The following is a 22,211-nucleotide window of genomic DNA, read 5'->3' as shown; positions in this document are numbered from 1 at the left end:
CGATCCCGGCTCTGGGTCACTGTCCATGTGGAGTTTGCACATTCTCCCCGTGTTTGCATGGATTTCGCCCCCTACAACCCAAAAATGTGCAGGCTAGGGGGATTGGCCAAGCTAAATTGCCCCTAAAATTGCCCTATCCCTGTAACCCCACCTAACCTTTTTGAACACTAAGGGCAATTTAGCATGACCAATCCACCTAAACTGCACATCTTTGGACAGAAAGTAAGAAGTTGCGTTTGCAGGATGTCTTTCACATCTCGAGGGCATTTGAAAGAGCTTCACAGCCAATGAATTACTTTTGAAGTATGTTCACTATTGTTTAATAAGCACATGGAGCTGCCAATCGCAATTGGCAGTCACAATAAGGTCCCATTAAGCAGCATGTGGGGTTAGTGAACAGCACTCCCACTCTGATGGTGTTGCTTGAGAGAAAAATGTTGACTCGGTCGCCAAGAAAACTTTCCCTATCTTCTTTTAAAGGGCAATAATGGCCTCCTAAGATAAAGCATAAGCATATCTGGTAAAGCTGCCTGTGATACAGGGTTCTATTCTTAAATTTACTTGAGTATTTTACTGTTTAGGAGGATCCTCAACCTTTTTGGATGAAGTACCTTTTCAAATTTCTCAGAAGTTCCAGATTGTTGTTTCGGAAGAATTCAACCCAATGTCTCCTCTACCGTATCTCCCTATGCCTGATCACTCTGAGATCTTGACGCAAACACAGGTAAGTTAAAACTGAAATAAAAACAGAAAATGCCGGTTAAACTCAGCAGCTCTGACAGCATCTGTGGAGAGAGATACGGTTAATGTTTTAAATCTACAAAGGATCATTTCGATCAGAAATGTTAACTGTTTCTCTCTACACAGAAGTTGCCAGACCTGCTGAGTTCATCCAGCATTTTCTGTTTTTATTGCCGATTTACAGCATCTGCAATATTTTGCTTTGAAATTATATTGGGTATTTTGTAAATTAATATTACTGAGCATGATGTAAATATACATGATAAAATGGGAACTGTGCAGCACAGTATTTGTTTTAATGGAATAATTTAGATGTTGCTTAAACTATGATGACATTAGGAATGATACAGTTTCCATGTTGATAGATTACAGCAGTCCTTTCCAGTGTTCAACATGTTATTTTCGTACATCCTAAACCAGTTATCCCCCATACTCCTATTGAGATTGACAATAAACTCCAAAGAATTTTCATTGTGTTCATTTGTGGGATGTGGGAGTCAGTGGCAAAGGCAATATTTATTGCCAGTCCCTAATTGCCCTTGAGGAGGTAGTGGTAAGCTGCATTTTGTTAAACCTTCCAGTCTGTGTGATGTAAGTACAGTACTGATTCAGCTTTTTAATTGTGGTTTGATCCAACTCAGTAGCTCCCTTTGCCATTTCAGAAGGCGGTTGAAAGTTAACCGCGCTGCCGAGGGTCTAGAATCATGTGCAAGGCAGACCATGTAAGAAAGATGGGCTTCCTTCTCTACAGGACTTTCGAGAACCAGATAGTTTTTTTTTGATAATCCAACAGTTTCATAATCACCAATACCGATGGCAGCTTTTTATTGTGCATCTATTCAATTAGTTGGTTAAACATTAGATATACCAATCATTTGGAATCTTAATAACCATTGTTTGCTTCAGCACATCTCCACCTAACCAATGAACATTTGGAACTCTCACTGGCCACTGCCCAAAGATGTGCACGTTAGGTGGATTTGTGATGTTGTACAAAGTAAATAATGGCATGATGGGGAAACTGGGTACAATGAAATTTTTTTTAGAATTTTTTTTTTAGAACAGTACAGCACAGAACAGGCCCTTCGGCCCTCGATGTTGTGCCGAGCAATGATCACCCTACTGAAGCCCACGTATCCACCCTATACCAGTAACCCAACAACCCCCATTAACCTTATTTTTTCGGACACTAAGGGCAATTTAGCCTGGCCACGTCACCTAACCCGCACATCTTTGGACTGTGGGAGGAAACCGGAGCACCCGGAGGAAACCCACGCACACACGGGGAGGACGTGCAGACTCCGCACACACAGTGACCCAGCCGGGAATCGAACCTGGGACCCTGGAGCTGTGAAGCATTTATGCTAACTACCATGCTACCGTGCTCCCCATTAATTAAAACTGACTTTGCATGACCTAAAGCACAAATACAATCAGAGAAGGTCAAGTTGCTCCAAAGTGCCTGGGCTCTGTAAACTCTGATAAGACTAACTCGTCATAACCCAAAGCAGTCTAAATATGACAAGATAGAGTCAGGACGAGTCTCCGCTGATTCTTAAACATGCGATCAAAAGACAAGATAATGATATGAGACCCAGCATCCTGAAGGGTCAGCAAGATGACGCCTGTTTTATGATATTGTTTATGTTTGTACTTCTGATCGAATTCCTGACCAAACTGTAGTTACGTAATCTTGATTCTGATAATGTATAAATACTGGGCTGATTCTCTGTGAAAGTGCGGAACTGGAGAAGGAAATAGTAGTCTTGCTGACTGCTCCCTGACTTCAAGTTTCAGCCATTTCTGCATGCAGTTGTAATTCGCAAATAAAGCCTTGTTTTGTTTTCTTAACGAGCGTTGTTGAATCTTTCTATGACAGTCCAGAAGCGGGAAAAATATTGACTTCGACAGATTGGCCATGATTAATTATCCTTTAAGTGTCCAAAGATGTGCAGGTTAGGTTACAGGGTTACAGAAATAGGGTGGGGTGGATGGGGAAATGGACCTGGGTAGGATGCTCTTTCGGAGGGTCGGTACAGACTCAATGGGCCGAATGGCCTCCTTCTGCACTGTAGGTATACTATGATTCTATTACTGGCAACATAGTTGAACTCCAATCTACCTGCACTCTCCTTCCCATGACCATTTTCCCACTTGCAATGAGGTAATAATTTTAGTACAAAGTTTCAGGACAAAGAGAAGCAACAAATTAATGTTTTGAGTGTCTATCCTATATCAGAAGTGAAAAGTCATCTTTTTAATTTCGAATATGTTCAGGATTGTCGGGGTAAAGGCTGGCCCTAATGTACGTTTAATGCCAATGTTGAAAGGGGCGAGATATTTTTCTGAAATTGTACAGCAATCAGGCCAACAGTGGTCATTGGAAATACTTGGGTATTTTATTGAATGCACGCATCTGAAACACAGAGGCCAGAATGGGTAAGTGTGTGAGCGACAATAAATTACACCTCACAAATCTGTCAGGGTTCTTTGAGCTGAAAGCCAATTTAATGCCTGAGGAATATCCAAATGGGTGTAATGTATTTAGTAATTAAGAAGGTGCATTTGAGCCTTGTGAAAGGGTATTGACTCATGGATTTAATGGTAATTAACCTAGTTGGATCTAAAAGTGGTTTAGCAATAGAGAAAAGATGTTAAAATGTAAGCCTCTTTCGGAACATAGGAAATAGGAACAGATCATGCGGCATGTCTAGTCTATTGCCCCATTCAAACAAGTCACGGTTGATCATCTACCTCTGCCATTTTTCTGCACTATACCAATGTCCCTTGATCTCACTAGTATTAGAAATCTATCCATTTCTGTCCTCAACATGCTGTATGATTGAGCTTCCAGAGCCTTCTAGGTAGAGGATAGAAAGGTTCAGCAACCTCCTGAGTGAAGACATTTCTCCTCATCACTGTCTTAAATGGCCTGCCCCTTATTCTGAAATAGTGTCCCCTGGTTTTAGACTCACCAGCCAAGGAGAACATTCTATCCACACCCACACTGTAAGGACTTAGTAAGTTTCAATGAGATCACTTCTCATTCTTCGATACGCTGGAGAATACAGGCTCAATTTCTTCAATCTCTCTTTATAAGACTATCCTGTCAAGTTCACTGGGGAACCACTGACTGTAGTGAAGTTCTGCAGATGTTCATTCTGGTGATGTGCCATCAATGAACACGAGACGAGCAGTGAACGTAACTGAGGCTTTAATAAACTAAACAGAAAGCCTCCTGGCCTCGGATCCCGAACTGGGGCAGCGGCGGTGACCAGCCACCTTTATACCGAGGGGAGGCTGAGCCAGCAGGCAGTGCTTTACCACATTACATATAACGCAGTGGCAGTTTACCACAATACACATATATACTACAGTGGTTCGAAGCCAGCAGGGACAAGCCCAGGCATGTAGCAATACAACAGTACAATGCAATACAGTGGTTTACCACATCTGGGCACCTTGTTGTCTATAGTAATGGAAAACTAAGATGAAGGAAAATAGGTCTTGTAGTTATTTACATATGCTACTGTCATACTAAACTCCATTGCCAAATGACCAGTATAGGGATATTTTTAGGCATTTAATCCAGTTGAAATATACCAGTTAAGAAATAACAGCTGACATTTCATGAGTTAAAAAGAAGTAACATATTTTGGCACAGGAAATGTGAAATATCGACATGATCAATGGTTGTCTATTGGCAAAAGCGAAAGAGGAAAAAGATTGCAATGATTATCAATCTTTCACTGGAAGTATCCAATCAATATGAAGCTGCTGTCAATGATAATCAAATGGTGAAATGGAACCTGTACAATTAACGGCAAGTTGAAGTAAATCATGTTCACCCATCGTAACTTAGTTGCAGAACCTAATTTAGAATGACAGGCAAAGTAACGGGCAACCCCAAGAAAGATTAGAGGTTAGATGAAAGGTTCTGTGATTCTGCATTCCACACTGGCAGGGTGCATTACTGCCATTGTGTAGCCACAGTTCACCAACTCAAGCTCCTTGTACTCTGTGCTGGCAATATGGGATCATGGAAATGCTCTTGAAGATTATTCAATTTTTGAAAAAGATCATAGTTCTGACTACCTTCTTTAAAAAGAGATTAATGAGTAGCTGATTTTGAAATGAATCAATGACTATTTCGACAGGGTACACTTTGATGTAGCAATGCTGGGCACGGTGGCACAGTGGTTAGCACTGCTGCCTCACTGTGCCAGACACCCATGTGCAATTCCGACCTTGGGTGACTGTGTGGAGTTTCCACGTTCTCCCAGTGTGTGCGTGGCATTTCCCCGGGTGCTCCAGTTTCCTCCCACAGTCCAAAGCTGTGCAGGTGTGGTCGATTTGCCATACCAAATTGCTCCTTGGTGTCCAGTGATGTGCAGGTTAGGTGGATTGACCATGATGAATTGTGGGGTTACGGGAATAGGGCATGGGAGTGGGCCTAGGTTGAGTGCCCTTTCGGCGGGTCGATGCAGACTCGATGGGCTGAATGGCCTCCTCCTGCACAGTAAGGATTCTATGGATTCTATGAATGCAGAAGCAGTGCTAGTGGGACCACATCATTGATGGAACGTAACTGGTTGGGGGTTGATGGCTTGGAGTTTTGCTCATTTAATTCAAGACCTGTGCAGATATTTTGCTCAGCTTTCCCGACTTTCGAGTTTTACTCCTCGTTATTAAGCTTCATCAACAAGAAGATTTTTTTTTCTGCGATATTAAACTAAACCTGCTGAAATTTGAACATGTGATGCCAAGTTACATACTTCTTGAACTAATATTGTGCCTAATTGGAACATGAAACCACTTCAGGCTGGACTTATTGCAAATCTGTAAACAAGGTATGATGCATTGGAGGTAGCTTCTGAACCCAAGTCAGTCAGGTGTATGTTATTTGAATTTAAATAGGAAGATTGCTTTGTGATTGGGTAATCACATGTCTGTGAATTCATTGGGGTAGAGTTTCCGCTTTGGGCCCAATTGGCACAAATTACACCAAAAATTGTAGCTGTTTTAAAAATCTGTTTCTGCTCACACCCATTTGCTTCTGGGATCTACCATCAACTGGGAGCTACCTGATGTTCAAAATATATAAATCAATTTGCTAGCATGATTAGAGTACAGTTCCTTAGCGATTTAAAGAAAAAGTTCTTAAGTTTCAAAGCACACCCACTCATCTCTTTGGGCCCAAATGTTGCAGTTTAATTGTTTATGCCTCCTTGAGGGTTTGCAGATGAGTGGAATGAATGGAAAATCCCACTGGTGCTTAATCCACCCAGAGGATTTTGTCGGCAGCGCTTACCTTGAGCGTAATGCTTTTGAAATTAGCGCAAAATAAAAGGCAAAAATTCAGGCCGTGCTTAAAATTCCGCAATCTTTTGTGCCAGTGCGGTTTTGCCAACACTGGGGAAATGTGGCAAGAAGCTCCAGCTCAACCGTGTGGAAACTCCAATTGTTGCAGAGGGCATTGCCGTCGTCGGGTAGATTCCTATCAGTCACCTTGGAGGCAGCTTTGGAGATGGAGCAAGCTGTAGAAAATGTTGCATTGTACAGCTCCCTGACACAATTCCACCTCTGAGCCATCTTAGCGGAAGCAGGGTGATGCGCGATCAATAACTACTGAAGCGAGGATGTAGTCCGAATTGAAGGCTTTAATCAACAAGTTGTTTCCTCAGCAGCTCGAGTACAGAAAGAAGGCCGGCTGCTGGGAAACACGGGTTCTTACACCCCGCCTCACTGGGCGGAGCTACTTTACGTTCCGACCAATGAAATGCAAACACTTGGGCCAATGAGCAGCGAGCCTTCTCCACCAATGGTGGCTCACACTGCCAGGTACCGTAGTACCTCTAGTCATACTACCACACAGGGGGAGGCTGGGGGGAGATTGGCGTGAGCTACGCCGCCAGAAGTGGTGGGTGTTTAAGTATCAGCAATTAGGTGCCCACATAAAGGTGACACTGCCAGAATCTTGCCAGCACCACCCCCCGGCAGAATTTTGACAGTTTACTGGAGGCAGGCAACAAGGCCAGGAGATCACCCTTCTGAACCCGCCCCACAACAGCTCTCAGGGTGGGTCTGCCAACTACTCAGAGCCTCCTATTGGCCTTCTCACCTGCCAGCCTTATTTGGACAGGGCTCCTGAGGCAGCCAATTAGGAGAATGCCTCTAGGAAGATCACACAGGCAGGTCGGCCTCAAATACCATTGTGGTTAGGCCTAAAACCATCGTGTTTGTGATGCAGAAATGATCCCAACCAATGAAGAGAAATAAGGCGGTAAATTTATGCCTGCCATTTCAGTTGAAATGGGAAAGATTCGAGTTTAGACAGTGAATTTAGAGTTGAGACAGAGAGTGCGTTTTCTGTGACAGACTTTCAGTTTTGACGGATTCATGTTGGAGCACTAAAAATATTGTACTTGTTTCCAAGTCAGCAGCAAGAATTGCTTAAGGTTTGCAAATTTTCCACATCAATTAATGGGAGAGTGTCTTCCCAGGCTGAAACTGTTTCATTCCTGACAAGAGGGAATTGGGGCAGTTCCTCCAAGTGAGGCTCGGAATAAATTTGGAAACGGAAGGGTATTTTCAAAATTGACTTGTGCTGAAAACTCAAAACTGCAAGTGTGTTTATTAGTTGTATGGGAATAACATGAGGGAACAACAAGCAATGATTCATTTTAGCTGGCTTGATCGCAAAGTTTCCCAACTTTGAGAAACTGCAGCAGTAGAGCAGTGCAGTGCAGTCAGGACAAATGATAACAAACTATCTTGGTATAAAAAGGATTACAGCATTTGTAGTTGGGGCAGAAAAGGAGATTGAACAGATATCTGATTTGACAATATATTGATGTTTAACCCGTGATTGTGCTAGCAAATCATAAATATCTGTTACATCTACTGTTGCTAACAAATCGCAGTTAACCGTACAAATCTCTGAAAAGAGGCAAAGCAAACTATTTCCCTTATTTCAGTGATGGCCCAAAATGGGAACTGTGCTGAATGAGTGCATAATGTGCAATATTAAGATAAATGAGCAGAGTAACTCTCTTCCTTTATTATATTTTAGACCTGGAAGATCAAGGGTTATTATTCAATTTGTCACCCAGGTTAGGCCCGTTCTGCTGTTTTCCATTTGAGCAAGAGTCTGCTTTACAAAGCCTCAGTATTTATTTCTCAATTATTTTTACACATTTATGTTATGTACTGCTGTTTAAGACAGACATGGAGCACTGATACGATATTTAGCCACTAAGCTGAGCTGATCCCTTGAGACCAAATCGCAATCACTCAATGTTGGGCATATAGCTGCTAATGTAAACTTGCTACACTGTAATGCCACCCTCCCACTGCCACACTGTAATGCCACCCTCCCACTGCTGCACTGTAATGCCACCCTCCCACTGCTGCACTGTAATGCCACCCTCCCACTGTCGGACTGTAATGATGCCCTCCCACTGCCACACTGTAATGCCACCCTCCCACTGCCACACTGTAATGATGCCCTCCCACTGCCACACTGTAATGCCACCCTCCCACTGCTGGACTGTAATGACACCCTCCCACTGCTGCACTGTAATGCCACCCTCCCACTGCTGCACTGTAATGCCACCCTCCCACTGCTGCACTGTAATGCCACCCTCCCACTGCCAGACTGTAATGATGCCCTCCCACTGCCACACTGTAATGCCACCCTCCCACTGCTGGACTGTAATGACACCCTCCCACTGCCACACGGTAATGATGCCCTCCCACTGCCACACTGTAATGATGCCCTCCCACTGCCGCACTGTAATGATGCCCTCCCACTGCTGCACTGTAATGACGCCCTCCCACTGCCACACTGTAATGCCACCCTCTCACTGCCACACTGTAATGATGCCCTCCCACTGCCACAATGTAATGACGCCCTCCCACTGCCACACTGTAATGCCGCCCTCCCACTGCCACACTGTAATGCCACCCTCCCACTGCCACACTGTAATGCTACCCTCCCACTGCCACACTGTAATGCCACCCTCCCACTGCCACACTGTAATGCCACCCTCCCACTGCCACACTGTAATGCCATCCTCCCAGTGCCACACTGTAATGATGCCCTCCCACTGCCACACTGTAATGCCGCCCTCCCACTGCCACACTGTAATGATGCCCTCCCACTGCCACACTGTAATGACGCCCTCCCACTGCCACACTGTAATGACGCCCTCCCACTGCAACACTGTAATGACGCCCTCCCACTGCCACACTGTAATGCCACCCTCCCACTGCCACACTGTAATGCCACCCTCCCACTGCCACACTGTAATGCCATCCTCCCAGTGCCACACTGTAATGCCGCCCTCCCACTGCCACACTGTAATGATGCCCTCCCACTGCCACACTGTAATGATGCCCTCCCACTGCCACACTGTAATGCCACCCTCCCACTGCCACACTGTAATGCCACCCTCCCACTACCACACTGTAATGATGCCCTCCCACTGCCACACTGTAATGCCACCCTCCCACTGCCACACTGTAATGATGCCCTCCCACTGCCACACTGTAATGCCACCCTCCCACTGCCACACTGTAATGCCGCCCTCCCACTGCCACACTGTAATGACACCCTCCCACTGCCACACTGTAATGCCACCCTCCCACTGCCACACTGTAATGATGCCCTCCCACTGCCACACTGTAATGCCACCCTCCCACTGCCACACTGTAATGCCACCCTCCCACTGCCACACTGTAATGATGCCCTCCCACTGCCACACTGTAATGACGCCCTCCCACTGCCACACTCTAATGCCACCCTCCCACTGCCACACTGTAAGGCCACCCTCCCACTGCCACACTGTAATGATGCCCTCCCACTGCCACACTGTAATGCCACCCACCCACTGCCACACTGTAATGCCGCCCTTCCACTGCCACACTGTAATGATGCCCTCCCACTGCCACACTGTAATGATGCCCTCCCACTGCCACAATGTAATGACGCCCTCCCACTGCCACACTGTAATGCCACCCTCCCACTGCCACACTGTAATGCCACCCTCCCACTGCCACACTGTAATGATGCCCTCCCACTGCCACACTGTAGTGATGCCCTCCCACTGCCGGACTGTAATGCTGCCCTCCCACTGCCACACTGTAATGCCGCCCTCCCACTGCCACACTGTAATGCCACCCTCCCACTGTCAGACTGTAATGCCACCCTCCCACTGTCACACTGTAATGCCACCCTCCCACTGCCACACTGTAATGCCACCCTCCCACTGCCACACTGTAATGCCACCCTCCCACTGCCACACTGTAATGCCACACTCCCACTGGCACACTGTAATGCCACCCTCCCACTGCCACACTGTAATGCCACCCTCCCACTGCCACACTGTAATGCCCTCCCACTGCCACACTGTAATGCCACCCTCCCACTGTCAGACTGTAATGCCCTCCCACTGCCACACTGTAATGCCACCCTCCCACTGCCACACTGTAATGCCACCCTCCCACTGCCACACTGTAATGCCACCCTCCCACTGCCACACTGTAATGCCACCCTCCCACTGCCACAATGTAATGCCACCCTCCCACTGCCACACTGTAATGATGCCCTCCCACTGCCACACTGTAATGCCACCCTCCCACTGCCACACTGTAATGCCACCCTCCCACTGCCACACTGTAATGACACCCTCCCACTGCCACACTGTAATGCCACCCTCCCACTGCCACACTGTAATGATGCCCTCCCACTGTCGGACTGTAATGCCACCCTCCCACTGCCACACTGTAATGCCGCCCTCCCACTGCCACACTGTAATGATGCCCTCCCACTGCCACACTTTAATGCCGCCCTCCCACTGCCACACTGTAATGATGCCCTCCCACTGCCACACTGTAATGATGCCCTCCCACTGCCACACTGTAATGCCGCCCTCCCACTGCCACACTGTAATGCCGCCCTCCCACTGCCACACTGTAATGCCACCCTCCCACTGCCACGCTGTAATGCCACCCTCCCACTACCACACTGTAATGATGCCCTCCCACTGCCACACTGTAATGATGCCCTCCCACTGCCACACTGTAATGCCACCCTCCCACTGCCACACTGTAATGCTGCCCTCCCACTGCCACACTGTAATGCCACCCTCCCACTGCCACGCTGTAATGCCACCCTCCCACTGTCAGACTGTAATGCCACCCTCCCACTGTCACACTGTAATGCCACCCTCCCACTGCCACACTGTAATGCCACCCTCCCACTGCCACACTGTAATGCCACCCTCCCACTGCCACACTGTAATGCCCTCCCACTGCCACACTGTAATGCCCTCCCACTGCCACACTGTAATGACGCCCTCCCACTGCCACACTGTAATGCCACCCTCCCACTGCCACAATGTAATGCCATCCTCCCACTGCCACACTGTAATGATGCCCTCCCACTGCCACACTGTAATGCCACCCTCCCACTGCCACACTGTAATGCCACCCTCCCACTGCCACACTGTAATGCCACCCTCCCACTGCCACACTGTAATGATGCCCTCCCACTGCCACACTGTAATGATGCCCTCCCACTGCCACACTGTAATGCCACCCTCCCACTGCCACACTGTAATGCCACCCTCCCACTGCCACACTGTAATGCCACCCTCCCACTGCCACACTGTAATGCCACCCTCCCACTGCCACACTGTAATGACGCTCTCCCACTGCCACACTGTAATGACACCCTCCCACTGCCACACTGTAATGCCACCCTCCCACTGCCACACTGTAATGATGCCCTCCCACTGTCGGACTGTAATGCCACCCTCCCACTGCCACACTGTAATGACGCCCTCCCACTGCCATACTGTAATGACGCCCTCCCACTGCCACACTGTAATGCCGCCCTCCCACTGCCACACTGTAATGATGCCCTCCCACTGCCACACTGTAATGACACACTCCCACTGCCACACTGTAATGACGCCCTCCCACTGCCACACTGTAATGACGCCCTCCCACTGCCACACTGTAATGATGCCCTCCCACTGCCACACTATAATGACGCCCTCCCACTGCCACACTGTAATGATGCCCTCCCACTGCCGCACTGTAATGACGCCCTCCCACTGCCACACTGTAATGACACCCTCCCACTGCCGGACTGTAATGCCACCCTCCCACTGCCACACTGTAATGCCACCCTCCCACTGCCACACTGTAATGCCACCCTCCCACTGCCACACTTTAATGCCACCCTCCCACTGCCACACTGTAATGATGCCCTCCCACTGCCACACTGTAATGCCACCCTCCCACTGCTGGACTGTAATGACACCCTCCCACTGCCACACTGTAATGATGCCCTCCCACTGCCACACTGTAATGATGCCCTCCCACTGCCGCACTGTAATGATGCCCTCCCACTGCTGCACTGTAATGACGCCCTCCCACTGCCACACTGTAATGCCACCCTCTCACTGCCACACTGTAATGATGCCCTCCCACTGCCACAATGTAATGACGCCCTCCCACTGCCACACTGTAATGCCGCCCTCCCTCTGCCACACTGTAATGCCACCCTCCCACTGCCACACTGTAATGCTACCCTCCCACTGCCACACTGTAATGCCACCCTCCCACTGCCACACTGTAATGCTACCCTCCCACTGCCACACTGTAATGATGCCCTCCCACTGCCACACTGTAATGCCACCCTCCCACTGCCACACTGTAATGCCACCCTCCCACTGCCACACTGTAATGCCATCCTCCCAGTGCCACACTGTAATGATGCCCTCCCACTGCCACACTGTAATGCCGCCCTCCCACTGCCACACTGTAATGACGCCCTCCCACTGCCACACTGTAATGACACCCTCCCACTGCCACACTGTAATGCCACCCTCCCACTGCCACGCTGTAATGCCACCCTCCCACTGCAACACTGTAATGACGCCCTCCTACTGCCACACTGTAATGCCACCCTCCCACTGCCACACTGTAATGCCACCCTCCCACTGCCACACTGTAATGACACCCTCCCACTGCCACACTGTAATGCCACCCTCCCACTGAAGCATCTCCACGGGAGAAGGGTGAAGTTACAGCACGTTTACATGGACAGTTCAATTATACGTTCTGTTATGAGTGCTGGACTTCACGACGTGTTTTAAAATGTCTCCTTTAATTTAAGGTGAAATAGAACATTATGGAAATGGGATAATTCGGTCATACTAAAAAGGCTCATGTAATTAGTTGTCAGGGGAACGAAATTCAAACCAAAACTTACTGAAACAGGAAGTGACAGTTTTCACAGCTGGGACAGTAGGTACTGCCGCGTGAAGCAGAGAGGGACTGTTTTATGTTAACAACCAAGCAGGATGCTTGCCAGAGCAGCTTTTATGTTCGAAAGGAAGGAGACAGAACCAATGGGACTTCTGGAGATTTAAGTAGAAAGAAGTCTCCAAGGTGTGCCTTCTGTGTGTAAGTCGGGGCGGGATTCTCCCAGCTCTGGGCCGGGCCGGAGAATCCCGCGAACGGGTCACGCCGCTCTCCGCAACCGGACCACCGATTCTCCCGCCCGGATGGGCCGAGCGGCCGTAAGAAAAGAGCCGAGTCCCGCCGTCACTGTTCTAACCTGCCCTGAGCCGGCGGGACTTCGGCGTTGAAGGGTCGCGTGGCGGCCTGTGTGGTGGGGGGGGGGGGAGGCGCGACCCTGTTGGCGGTCTCCGATGTGGCCTGGGCCGCGATTGGGGCCCACCGATCAGCAGGCCGGCCTTTGTGGCTGGGGGTCTCCTTTCCTACGCGCCGGCCCCTGTAGTCCTGCGCCATGTTGCGTCGGGGCCGGCGCGTTGAAGGAGGCCACTGCTCATGCGTGTGTAGGCGCCGGCACCACTGCGCATGTCCTTGTTGGCGCCGGCGCAACGGCGCTGGCGCAGATCCCACGGCGCACAGTTCGCGCCGGGAAAGGCAGCAGGAGTGGCACAAACCGCTCCAGTGCTGTGCTGGCCCCCTGTAGGGGCCAGAGTTAGTCCTGTGAGCAGCCCGTTCATGGACACTCTGCCGCGGGATTGGAGAATCCCGTCCCGGATTTGAAGGACCGAGACTGAACGGAACGATTTAAAAAATACGGTGGAACCTTCAACTTAGCAATGCAGGGGAACATCAGCTTTCTAAAGAGACAGGAATAACTTTGGGCTTGTTCTTGTAATGCTACACATCTGCCAGAAGTGCACAGTGAAAGGCCTTGTAAGATGCATCTCAATCGTGTGAGTTGGTTCATGCATTTCTTTAATTTGGTGCATTGGTTGCCTGTTGATCTATGGTGATTTTAGTTTGTGACAATAAGACGTGAAATCTTGCCCTTTGGCTATTTCTGTCAATCTCTGGGAAATGTATCTCTTTAAAAAAAAATTATTGGTCTCTATGGGGTTTGCAACACGCAAACATAAGAATTCGCGATGGGGAAAGGTTGGCAGGAAGTCATTCAAATGTAGGATTTTTAATATTACATAATGTAAATCTCTCATGACATTGCTCAGTATATTAGAGGAAGTGCTGTTTTGTAAGTACAGGACATCATAAAATTGAATGTTGCTTTAAGGATATAATTGCTCTGTGAATGAAATTAATTTAAGAGTTGCATTGCAAATGACAACTGTAGCTTTGTTTGATTGATGGATGGATTTGTTTACTGTCACGTGTACCCAGGGACAGTGAAAAGTATTTTCCTGCGAGCAGCTCAAACAGATCATTTAGTACATGAAAAGAAAATGAAGTAAAAAGAGAATAAATAATAGGGCAACACAAGGTACACAATGTGAATAGATAGACACCGGCATCGGGTGAAGCATACAGGGGTGTAGTGTTAATCAGGTCAGTCCATAAGAGGGTCATTTAGGAGTCTGGTAACAGCGGGGAAGAAGCTGTTTTTGAGTCTGTTTGTGCGTCTCAGACTTTTGTATCTCCTGCCCGATGGATGAAGTTGGAAGAGTGAGTAAGCCGGGTGGGAGGGGTTCTTTGATTATGCTGTCCACTTTCCCCAGGCAGCGGGGAGTTGGATAGAGTCAATGGATGGAAGGCAGGTTCGTGTGATGGACTGGGCTGTGTTCACGACTCTCTGAAATTTCTTGCGGTCCTGGGCCGAGCAGTTGCCATACCAGGCTGTGTTGCAGCCAGATAGGATGCTTTATATGGTGCATCTGTATAAGTCGGTAAGAGTCAGTGTGGATATGCCAAAATTCCTTAGTTTACTGGGGAAGTATAGGCGCTGTTGTGCTTTCTTGGTGGTAGCGTCAACGTGGGTGGACCAGGACAGATTTTTGGTGACGTGCACCCCAAGGAATTTGAAGCTGTCAACCATCTCCACCTCGGCCCCGTTGATGCTGACAGGGGTGTGTACAGTACTTTGCTTCCTGAAGTCAATGGCCAGCTCTTTACTTTTGCTGGCATTGAGGGGTAGATTGTTGTTGTTGCACCACTCCACTAGGTTCTCTATCTCCCTCCTACATTCTGACTCGTCGGTATTTGAGTTCCGACCCGCTATGGTTGTGTCGTGAGCAAAATTGCAGATGGAGTTGCATTCAAATTTTGCCATGCAGTCATGTGTGTACAGAGAGTATAGTAGGGGGCTAAGTAACGCAGCCTTGTGGGGTAGTATTTTTAAACTTGACAGTTTAATAATTTATTTGAGATTTGAAAAGGATGAGTTCTTGGATGAAGGGAACTGAAACACACAATCCATAAAGAACAAGTAGATGTTAATGTATTCTGGACTGATTTCCCAAAGATTCCATGCCTAAAATAAGGCCTTTCAGTCATTCCCCCCGTGGTCATTCTTCATTTATACCTGAAACATAATTTCAGCAGGCTATCCAACAATGGAAGGCTAATCTGAAATCACCCTAATCTGGTGACCACGCATACAGACTTTCCAGTGTGAATTATTGATCAGAATTTGGAATTCTGACTGATTTTTCCACTGTCTAACCCAATAATCCAGGACACACTGCCCTGGTTTCAATCAAGACTTTTAAGTGTTGGCTGGGAATCAAATCTTATCTCCATGACAAATTGGGGTTTAAAAAGAATGCGAGATAAAAATAAACATGCTTCCGAAAACATAAACATGCTTCTGAAAACAGTTTTTACATTTTCTTTTTCTCTGCAAAGCTATTCCCAAGTGAATTACCGAGTAATGATTAAATGTGCATTTCTAATTGAAAGCTCTGGAAGGGTTTCAACAACAGAGCAAATGAGGAATTCTAGAACTTGATGGCTTGGGAGATTCATGAAGGGTGAGTAATCAGGCTTCTGAAGGGGTATCGTGGGAAGGTAGAAGGAAGTGAAGCGGTTAATGCAATTTGCGAAAGGTCTTAATTTAGACACTTGGCGTCATTGGTTCTTCAGTAATCTGATTGTAACTAAAGACTTTAAGTAGGGTTCTAAACTCACAAATCCCCGGACAAGATTTGGGTTTGATGACAGAAAGGTTACACGTTTTCTTCCACAGTTTTAATGCACGCACTTGTCGACTCTGTTACGACCCCCTTGGGGGCCAAGGCCTGTGCTCTATACCAGTGCTTCTCAAAGTGTGGTATGCTTACCGGTGCCGGTACGCGAGCCATCGTCTGCCGGTACTTGGAGTGTTTCCAGAAAAGAAAGAGACAGTAATCCTGGATTGGCTTGTTTCGCTTACCAGTCCCTGGCACATTGAAAAAAAAAACTGCCAGTACGCCACATCAGATAGTTTGAGATGCACTGCTCTATACGATTCCCCCTATCACCTCAGAGTATGAACTATCCCAGTAATTGGGGCAGGGTTTCCCTTTGACAAAGGGGGATTCTCTCCGTATAAAAACCCTGAGGCCTGGGTGTAGGTGCTGGAGGGCGACCCTTCAGGGAGAGGAGTTGTAGCTTTGCGATTTCCGTGGAATAAACCTTTGTTCGTTCCTATCCTCCCGTGCATTCCTTCCATTGGATTAGACAGGTAGAAAGGTCATCAACCTGAAACGTTAACTTTCTTTGTCCACGGATTCTGCCTGACTTGCTGTGTATTTCCAGCGCTTTCTGCTTTTAATCTTGATTTCCAAGATTAAAAGCTGTGTTTTGTTTTTATATTTAAAGATGAATTTTAAACAGGCTCCATTGAGATCCAGGAGAACGGAAAAAAATTGGGATTTGCAGACGCTCAAGGGAAAACCCCTGAGGTGGGATTAGCACTTTAAAACCCTAATCTGCCTATTTGAAAAGTCGATATTCAGGCACTTGAGGTTCCTTTCCATTGAAATTCTCCATCTCTGTGATGGGTTTCACAATGTGACAGAGATAGGGGGCTGGATTCTCCGGCTGGTGGAGGGCTAGCAGGCACACAGCATCGAGCCTCCCTGCCTGCGGATCGGCCTTTCCCCCCCCCCCCCCCCCCTCGGCTGTGGCGGCGCTGGACTTAGTCCACTGCTGCATTCCCGAAGAAAATACCACACGCGCCCCAAGCCACCGGGAATTCAGCCCATTGGGGGGCGGGGCATCGGGGGAGGGCCTCAGGCACCATCGCAGAGTACGCTGTTTTGGAGGGGCAAAGCATCGCAGAAGCGGCTCTGCCCCCGATTGAATAAAAACAATAACAGTAAACGATCAGTTTCAGTTGTCAATATTAACGAAAGGCGGGTATTTCAAAACACAATTATCCAATTTAAATTTAGCCAATGTTTTGTTTACTCTCACAATTTCAGCAATCTTAGGATCATAAATTTTAATGCTTAGTTCTAAAACATTAAAACTGGCATCTGGTCTTGTTTATCTAGCTAACCAATTCAGCTGCCCAATTAAACTACGGAGTTCCTCGTTTTCGATTTTAGAAGCCACCGCATCCTTTTTGTAAGGCCCCACCATGAACAATTGTTGTGGGGTTAATACTGTCCATGTAAGGCTGCTGATGAAGAGTGGCATGCGAACCTCTCTGTCCGATTTCCAACCCAATGTATTTGAATATGCCATTGGAAGGGGCATTGAGTGTAAAACTGGCAAGTCATGCTGCAGTTGTATAGAACCTTGATGAGGCCGCACTTGGAATATTGCGCACAATTCTGGTCATCACACTACCAGAAGGATGTGGAGGCTTTGGAGAGGGTGCAGAGGAGGTTTACCAGGATGTTGCCTGGCCTGGAAGGTGTTAGCTATGCGGAGAGGCTGAATAGACTCGGACTGTTTTTATTAGAAAGACGGAGGTTGAGGGGTGACCTGAACAAGTCTACAAGATTATGAGAGGCACGGATAGAGTGGATGGGCAGGCACTCTTCCCCAGAGTCGAGTGGTCAGTCACCAGGGGGCATAGGTTTAAGATTCGTGGGGCAAAGTTTAGAGGAGATATCTGAGGCATGTTTTTTACAGAGGGTGGTGAGTGCCTGGAACGTGTTGCCAGGGGAGGTTGTGGAAGCAGATATATTAACGGCGTTCAAAAGGCATCTTGACAAACACATGGCTAGAATGGGTATAGAGGGATACGGCACAAGGAAGTGCTGAAGGTTTTGGCAAAGGTTGGTATCGTGACCGGTTTGGAGGGCCGAAGGGCCTATTCCTGTGCTGTATTGTTCTTTGTTCTTTGTAAAAGCCTGATTTCCAATCTTTAACTCCATTCTAAGACCGTTTCTAACAGTATTTTAAAGTTTGCTACTACCACCCGCACAAAGAAATCATCTATACATCATGAAGATGCCCAAAGGTTTCCCTCCATGGTGGGACCTGGCTTGTAGGCTGGCTAGGTGAGTCCTCGGGGGGCGGGGGGGGGGGGGGGGGGGGGGGACCCACTGTGGCCTGGCCCGCAATCGGGGCCCACTGATCTGCGGGCGGGCCTGTGCCGTGGGGGCACCCTTTCCTTCCGCACCGGCCTCTGTAGGGCTCTGCCATGGCCGGCGCGGAGTGGAACCCCCCTGTGCATGCGCAGGAAACACGCCGGCTGGTCTGCACATGCGCGGAACCACGCTGGCGGTTCTGCGCATGCGCCAACTAGCGCCGGCCCTTCGGCGCCGGTTGGCGCAGCGCCAACCCCTCCGGCGCTGTCCTAGCCCCCGGAAGTGCGGAGGATTCCGCAACTTCCGGTCGGCCTGGCGCCGGAGTGGTTCGCACCACTCTTGGCGCCAGCGTCGGGCCATCCAGCCAGTTGCGGGAGAATCCCGCCCCTAGTCTTTCGTCCAAAGAAATCTTAGTTTGCAATCCTTTTTCTTACAGGCAGTAACAAATCTCTGCTACCACGTTAAGCTCTGATGGTAACTCTTTAATAAGAATGAGGAAGCAAGTCAGGCCTTCTTCGACTCTGAGGTTTTTTAAAAGTTTATTTTGTTGAGTAATTATTTCTCCATCAACAAAACCGTGCTAGCTGTATCCCCTTTATATACTGGTGCTGTCCTTTAAATAATAAGTGCAATCTATTGAACAATTAAAATGCCAATTCAAACGTAAGTATATTAAACAGGGAATATCAACTCTTTCTAACAACTACCATATCAATTTGAGATGTGAAATGAAACGTGCAACTCCTATACGACAAATGCCTTGAATCCTCGAGCATCATTTACTGTAGGTAGGGGAATTATTCTTGTACTCTGCCTACTATTAAGATCCTGGCCAGACTCCAGCATCTGTTTGGATACTGGACAATGAACCTCAAATACTTTAAAAATGTGAGGAAAGGATATTTGGCTCCAGGAGTGATTCCACTGACAAATAGGGATATGGTGTATTGAAACAAACATTATTATTAGCACAGGATTAAACTACATTAACATCACAGAAAATAGCTTACAATGGGCAACACGGTTGCATGATGGTTAGCACTGTTGCCTCACAGCGCCAGGTTCAATACCGACCTTGGGTGACTGTCTCTGTGTAGTTTGTACATCTTCCCTTGTCTGCGTGGGTTTCCTCCGGGTGCTCCGATTTCCTCCCACAGTCTAAAGATGTGCAGGTTAAGTGGATGGCCACGCCCCCTTAGTGTCCAAAGTTTAGGTGCGGTTATGGGGATAGGGAGGGGGAGTGGTCTTGGTAGGGTGTGCTTTTGGGGGGGTCGATACAGACCCATTGGGCCGAATGACCTCCTGCACTGCAGGAATTCTATGAATTAATAGTTTAACAATTCTTTTAAAAAATGAACCACTTTACTTCCAACTTGTGCCTTCTCTATCTCCAATTCAGCAAAGCCCATCACTGGTCAAAAGCCACTTATAATGTTAGCAAACACAGGGGGCAGGAATTCCTGTCCCGCCGCACTAGTTTTCTGTTTGATGCGTCCCCGCTGGCAACGGAATTCTCCGTTCCACCAGCTGGCCAATGGGGTTTCCCATTATTGGCAACCCCACGCTGTCAGGATATACCCAGGCGTGGGTGGAATGGAGAATCCCGACAGCGGAGAATCCAGTCCAGGCTTTATTGCTGTTCACTTGAATAGAAATCTCTCAGAAATACTGCTTGAAGAGAGATCCACCTGGAAATAACCTGCAAATCCTTCTGTCTGTGTCAGACCACTGCTTAACCTAACAACCTTTGGCAAAAGCTGCTGCTCAGCTTAAAGGTCCTAGCAAACTACCAGCTAAACTGCCTGTTAGAGATTTGGCTCCTCCCATTAATTGCATCAACTTTATCCCATTCAAATCCCCTGACCTGCTTAATTAAGTCTCAAATTATCAACTTTCCAGGGCATCTCCAGCAATCATAACAAAATTCCATTAGTCCTTATATAGGTAAACAATTACATGATTGGAATTAATGATTATCTTACTTTTATGACATCTTAATCACACATTTTGCAGTCGCAGAGCCTGCCTGTATTTTAAACCAGGATTTTACAAAATATTACTGCAACAGATATATGTAATGCAATCGATATAAAAATGTCCTACATTCAAAACACTGCAGCAGTCAGTAGATGATAGAATTGCTATTTTCTCAAGGAAAGGTCCTACATTAACTTGAGTTGGTCTAATTATATTGAGGTGATGAACTGCCAACCTTTGCTGTTTGAAGTCATCTTTTCACCGGCAATTTAAACTGTTTGGTCTTTCTTACGTTACTATTTGTTTTGTACATAGCTGAGAGGTAAATCAACTCCAGATTTTGAAATGTTTTCAAACCAGAGTTTTTGCTTTCATGTTTTTAACAATTGATTTGAGATTTATTTGTTAATTTAATTTTTCACCCAGGGAGGGAATGCCACAGAAACATCGAAAATAGGAGCACGTGTGGGCCATTCAGCCCAGCCAGCCTGTACCACTGTTCAACATGATCATGGCTGTTCCTCTGTCTCAATGCTGTACTCCAGCATTCTCCCCATATCCCCAGATGCTTTTGGTATCTAGACATATATCTATTTCTTTCTTAAATATATTCAGTGACTTGGCCATCCACAGCCTTCTGCGGTAAAGAATTTGCCAGGTCCGCCACCCTCTGAGGGAAGGCATTTCTGCTAATCTCAGTCCTAAATGGCCTACTGCATATCCAGAGACTGATTTCCCAGCCCAACATCTCCTATACCCAGTCTGTCCAGCCCTGTCAGGATTTTATGTTTATATGTTTCAATGAGATTCCCCTTAATAATCTTTATTATTGTCACAAGTAGGCTTACTTTAACACTGCAATGAAGTTATTGCCAAAATCCCCTAGTCGCCACATTCCGCCACCTGTTCGGGTACACTGAGGGAGAATTCAGAATATCCAATTCTCCTAACAAGCACGTCTTTCGGGACCAGTGGGAGGAAACCGGAGCACCCGGAGGAAACCCATGCAGACACGGAGAGAACGTGCAGACTCCACACAGACAGTGACCCAAGCTGGAAATGGAACCTGGGACCCTGATGCCTTGAAGCAACAGTGCTAACCACTGTGCCACCATGCCGCCCTGTTTTATTCATATTCTTCTAAACTCCAGCCCAATCTGATAAAATTGAGGCAACTGGTTCCAATTGCTATCCTGATTTGAATTATATCATAAAACAATTTTTAAGCTTTTTAAAATAAATTTAGGGTACCCAATTATTTTCTTTCCAATTAAGGGACAATTTAGCTTGGCCAATCCACCTACCCTGCACATCTTTGGGTTGTGGGGGTGGGACCCATGCAGACACTGGGAGAATGTGCAAACTACACACACACAGTGACCCGGGGCCGGGATCGAACCGATTTAAGATTATTCTTAACAGATTTCCTTGGCTTTTTCTTCAGTTTCATCCATTCTCCTCATTTCTTCAAGTTGTACACTTTTCTTATTGACAAGCGAGTATATGCTTCAAATCACCTTCGATTACTTTTGTTCGGATAATCACTATGAAGGCTGACAGTCTTTCCAATACTGCCTCTCCCAGTCTTGCCCATATCAGCATGTCATGGTCTGGAATCTGCAGTCAACAAAGAAATAATAAGATCATGGATTATCTGATGGTAACTTCAACTGCACATTCCTGCCAGCCCCGATAACCTTTTACCCTCTT

The 22,211-nt window shown here is 47.3% G+C and overlaps 1 protein-coding gene across 1 annotated transcript in view; it reads left to right on the top strand.

The window, feature by feature from the left end:
- ubap1lb (ubiquitin associated protein 1-like b) overlaps positions 1-22,211 on the top strand; it is an 88,703-nt gene that overhangs the window by 14,430 nt on the left and 52,062 nt on the right. Inside the window, exon 3 of the mRNA XM_038813281.1 lies at positions 582-724. Coding sequence (XP_038669209.1) covers positions 582-724 — 143 coding nt within the window. The remainder of the gene's footprint in view (positions 1-581; positions 725-22,211) is intronic.

The sequence above is a fragment of the Scyliorhinus canicula genome, chromosome 12 (assembly GCF_902713615.1).
Source record: "Scyliorhinus canicula chromosome 12, sScyCan1.1, whole genome shotgun sequence".
Classification (NCBI taxonomy): Eukaryota; Metazoa; Chordata; class Chondrichthyes; order Carcharhiniformes; family Scyliorhinidae; genus Scyliorhinus; species Scyliorhinus canicula.
Note: the sequence above shows the minus strand (reverse complement) of the source record. Positions and strands in the feature narration are given on the sequence as shown.